This window comes from Alligator sinensis, unplaced genomic scaffold (genome assembly GCF_000455745.1).
Source record: "Alligator sinensis unplaced genomic scaffold, ASM45574v1 scaffold94_1, whole genome shotgun sequence".
NCBI classification, from domain to species: domain Eukaryota; kingdom Metazoa; phylum Chordata; order Crocodylia; family Alligatoridae; genus Alligator; species Alligator sinensis.
Window position 1 is genome coordinate 20,406 of NW_005842073.1, and position 1,638 is coordinate 22,043.

The window sequence follows — 1,638 nt, forward strand, 5'->3', positions numbered from 1 at the left end:
GGGCAGGGGGTCGGACTCGATTTCATAGATTTCATAGACATCAGGGCTGGAAGGGACCTCGGAAGATCATTGAGTCCAGCCCCCACCCAAAGGGCAGGAAGTCAGCTGGGGTCATAGGATCCCAGCAAGATAAGCATCCAGTTTCATCATCGATGATCTATTGAGGTCCCTTCCGACCCTAACATCTATGAATCTATGAACACAGACACATGCACTCACAGGCGCATGCACGCACACATGCACATACGCACACACAGACACATGCACACACACATGCAGACGGGTGTGCACTCTACTCACTCACTGCTCACTACTTCTCCTCATTAGCCCCAGCGCCAGCCTGAAGTGTTAGCGAAGCCTCTGGAGGTAAAAGATATAGCAATAACGCCTGCCACTAACAGAGAAGGCCAAAGCCCCAGGCTGTATCGGGAACTACCCTGCCCTGAGGTGGTGCTCTCCCCTACCCTGGGGGTCTTCACGAGGAGGTTGGATAGGCATCTAGCTGGGGTCATCTAGACCCAGCACTCTTTGCTGCCTATGCAGGGGGTTGGACTCAATGATCTATTGAGGACCCTTCCGACCGTAACATCTATGAATCTACCCCATGATCCCTCTCCGGTCCTCACCGAGCAGGCGCAGGATGGTCTCCCCCTTGTGCTGCTGCGTCCCATACCCCACAACACACCGGTACAAGCCCCCGTCGGGCACGGTCACCGCAGCCAGCGACAGGGAGGCGTCTCCGCTCTGCAGCTCCTTCTCTGATGGCAGGCTGGCTTTGTGCAGGGCTTTTCTGCTGCCCTGGTCGTACCAGGCCAACTTCTCCTCCCAGAAATACCACGTCACCCGCAGGGAGTCCAGGGCCACGGGCCCCCCGACATCGAACCGGCACTGCAGCAGGGCCCCCGAGCCCACGTGGGCCGTGGAGGAGGGCACCGTGGTCACCTGCAGCCGCACAGCCCGCTGCGGGGACCTGGTGCAGGGAGATGGGGGCTGGGGGGGCAGGGGCCTGCTGCGCTCGGGGCGACGGGACTTGACCCCCACACACAAAACTGCCCCTTCTCCCTCACCCGCACGCTCCTCCCACAGGGTATGCCTAGGCTGCCCCAGGGCTCCACACCCGCCCAGCCCCCAGCTGCCCCCACACCCGCCCCAGGGGAGCAGCAGGACTGGGACTTACCCTGTGGGGCAGGGAAGAGGGGAGACAGGAGCAGGGCCACGGGAAGGAGCAGGGTGCCCAGGCGCTGCATCCAGGGTGGCATCTTTCCCTCCATCCTGCCAGAGTCCTTATTCCTGATGGAAAAACGGATTCCCGGCAGCTGCTCTCTGCTTTCGGTTTCACTTGGGAAGGAGCCAGGCCCCAGGCTGGGATCAACAGGAAAAGGCTCCATCCTGTGCTGGGAGCTGAAAAGGCCAAGCCCAGCTCTTGCCCTTCCCCACGGCCCCGTGGCTCTGAGGAGTGGAGGGGAGAGTCAGCCCGGGGCTTCCCGTGTCCCGTGTTTGGGGGCTCTGGGGATCCCGGCCCCTCCTGCTCCTTGCCCGGGAGGGGGCCGTGTAGCTGGAGGCAGGGAGCTGGGGGCACCGGGGCGCAGGTGGGAGCTGCCCGGGTGAGCGGAGCCAGGGGCCGCCCCGGCCCGGCCG

The 1,638-nt window shown here is 62.9% G+C and overlaps 1 protein-coding gene across 1 annotated transcript in view; it reads right to left on the reverse strand.

Moving 5' to 3' along the window:
• The window catches only part of LOC102376111, a 14,100-nt gene that overhangs the window by 9,541 nt on the left and 2,921 nt on the right, over positions 1 to 1,638 (reverse strand). The window contains exon 2 of the mRNA XM_025204242.1: positions 627 to 970. Coding sequence (XP_025060027.1) covers positions 627 to 970 — 344 coding nt within the window. The remainder of the gene's footprint in view (positions 1 to 626; positions 971 to 1,638) is intronic.